The 3,173-nt window shown below is 43.4% G+C and overlaps 1 protein-coding gene across 1 annotated transcript; it reads left to right on the top strand.

Moving 5' to 3' along the window:
* Positions 1–294: 294 nt before the first annotated feature.
* LOC311245467 (interferon-induced transmembrane protein 5-like) lies at positions 295–2,223 on the top strand (the record flags this gene model as incomplete). The annotated part of the gene is made up of 2 exons (XM_084335310.1): positions 295–504; positions 2,065–2,223. 2 exons carry the CDS (start codon positions 295–297, stop codon positions 2,221–2,223), a joined length of 369 nt encoding a protein of 122 aa, XP_084191436.1.
* Positions 2,224–3,173: the final 950 nt, after the last annotated feature.

Below are 3,173 nucleotides of genomic sequence, written 5' to 3'. Positions count from 1 at the left end.
CTGCGCAGGCTGATAAACTGCGCTGATAGGCTGATAGAGTGTATGCGCGTTCACGAGGTGTATGCGCGTTCACCCGAGGGGGTAGGTCATAACTTGGCAGCGGGTCGGAATTAAGCACGACACCTGAAATTCACAAGAAGAAGAAGAAGTGTGTGCGCGTAAATCGTTGCCTGACTGCTTGACTGTGTAGAACAGGTGTGTAGAACAGGGTGTGTCGACACGTTAATTGGAGTCGTCAAAGACTGCGCAAACATAGTTTATTCCGACTATTTTTTTTGTCTTTAAAGGGCCGACATGGCGTCTCCACCATCATACAATCCGGAGTTTGTCCAAGGGAACAGGTTCGTGGAACTTGTCGACCCATGCGGAGACGGAATGACGCCGGTTCAACACACCATCGTGAGGATGCCGCCACCCAGGGACCACATCGTATGGTCCATATGCAGCCTCGTCTACGTGAACCCATTCTGTCTGGGATTATTAGCGCTCTACTTCTCCGTTAAAGTACGTTGAATGTGCCAAATTGTGCTAATGTTTCCACGTCACTATGACAAGCCTGTGTAATCTTCTTTGCTGGTCTTTTCCCGTTTCCCGTGGGCCTGGTCATGTCAAATTACTTCCCAAAGGTCAGTGAATACCACGACCACAGACAGAGGGAGCTCCACAAATCATGTGAAACCCAGATTCGGCTCAAACAAGGGACTAAAAAACACTCTCAAAAAACACCTACGTGAGACTGCAATTCGAAACTGGCCCCTACAAATGTCCTAACCTAGTTGTACAGTAAATGACCAAGTAAGGCTTTGTCAGTATTCCAATGTACAGTGTAAAATGTGTGTGTGTCCCCTACCCAACCCCCCCCCCCCCCACCTCCAATGTACAGCCCTCACCCAACCCACCCAACCCCACCCCACCCATCCAACCTCCTCCAATGTACAGTTTCTACGCCAAATGTATATACACTCCTTTTCTGGACACTTTTGTATCACAAACAGTACTGTATTTGCAAATCTGATATGTCATAAATGTATAGATGTAGCAGTACTGTCTATCTGTATGTCATGTATGTCATATATGTTATGATGAATTGAAAATGGGGGACCCTGATGTAAACAAGACGAAAGTCTTTCTCTGGTCTGCATCCCCTTAACAATTGTATGTATTGAGCTGTACTGTACCCATTCTGCAATCTGTTAATAAACTTTTCAATCAATCAATTCAATCAATCAATCTAAACACGTTTTGCAATTATGCCACATCAATGTGGAACTCCCTACCCACAGCTGTAAAGGAATGTGAATCACTACCCACTTTCAAAACCGCTCTCAAAGAGCACCTTGTGGGCTTAATGGGGACATTTGCGTTTCACCTAAATAGTTTAATGTTAAAGTTCCAATTTGAACCAAATTGCCAAATGTTGCAGATAATGCACTGATGCTGGTGTCTTAGGGTGATCTGATCTGCAATGCTAAGCACATTTTGGCTAGCTGTAATGCAGTCCAAATGATAGATGGATAATAAGTTCTGAACTTGAAGATGCCAGCCTGTGAGGCTTTTTTGACACAAATCAACTTTGTATCTAAAGAAAATAAATATAAAAATAACCCCCCACCCCTTGACAATCTAATTGTGGGGCAGCATTAGGTTGGTACTTGGTAATATTTTTCACTTCAGGTGCTCTGCAGTTAAGTGAGACAGTTGTCCTAGGTCTTCTTTACACAGTGAATATATCTGGTCTGGAGGAGTGGGGAGGGTATCGGTCCAGCTGGGAGCTGGCCTGTAATGGGGACGGTTCCATGATTGTTACCAGTGTCGAGGCCTCTGCGCCTGTAATGGGAGAGAAATATGAGGGTAAAACATTTTGTCTGAATGAATGGGGGGAAATACTTTCACGTTTAAAAACTGCATTGATGGGTGCTGTGTTTTTAAAATTGTATTTGTTATTGTATAAACCTATAACAATTCATTCATCATTTAATTTCTTAACTATATAGGGACGAGGGATGGACTTCAGTTTCTGTGCTGAGACGGTTATTTATTTCTATTCCCATTGTATCCTTCCAGTCAAGGGACCGGAAGCTGGCTGGAGACATGATGAGTGCCAGAGAGTACGGCTCCACCGCCCGCTGCCTCAACATCGTCGCCCTGATACCGATCGCCCTCGCTTTCATCGGGATCATCGCATTCATCACTATCTACTATGACCGGATTGGCCGCAGATAGAGTTGTCTTCATGGCCCCTTCCCAGCCCTGTGGTGTGGCTTCTATAAGTGCTGTTGAGAGTTCTGTACCATTTAGTGAAGTTGTTACCCTTCATATAGACCACTGCACTTCCACGTTACATTGAGCTCATGGGAGAGAGAGAGCGGGGGGAGAAGATTAATAAATGTGGATGAGAGCCTTGACATTAAGTGGGCAGATTGCCCACAGAGTCTCTGGATTGTCCAGAGATCTGGTTTAGCAAATCTGCACTTGGGGAGTTGGTGCGAAAAAGTGGCTATAGCTCGGCCGAGAAAGTGCCGATCGACTTGGGATTGGTCGCTCCGTGTTCAGGAGACTCTGGCGTATTAAAGTGTATTGGATCATATCTCCAGCACGCCCACAGCTGTAGCTACAACCATTTAATGTCGAGGCTCTCATACACATTCATTAATTTTCTCTCCCCCATAATTTCAGAATACCGGAAGTGTTGCGTTGGTCTATAAGTCACCACAAGTGTTTTCTTGTTGTTTTGACAAACAGTCAATGTAACAGTTTGATTACATACATGCAAAGTTTGTCATTGAAATAGTTTTTTTACTGTCTCTTGATGTGCAGATTCATTGCAGTGTTAATAAATTATTTTGAAAAGGAAGTTTATTAGGATCCCCATTAGCAGTTACTCTTCCTGGGGTCCATACAGAAATATCACATTACAGACCATTTCATTTGAGTGTATGCTACAATAAATGTATTTTTCTACTGTTTGGTGTGTGTTTGAGATCCTTGAAGCAAGTCTGGGCCCCCCGTCCAATTCATATGCAGGAGCCTCCAGATAATCTAATTAATTGACTTAATGATTATGCAGATACTGTACATCGATATAGGAAATAAGAGAAGCACAGTTATTACCACACCTTAAAGATTCTCTCCAGATACTTTTTTTTTAAACGTTATATTGAATATCAAGTTCT

Source organism: Notolepis coatsorum (assembly GCF_963971535.1).
Source record: "Notolepis coatsorum genome assembly, chromosome: 18".
Classification (NCBI taxonomy): Eukaryota; Metazoa; Chordata; class Actinopteri; order Aulopiformes; family Paralepididae; genus Notolepis; species Notolepis coatsorum.
This window is presented reverse-complemented; position numbering and strand designations above follow the sequence as displayed.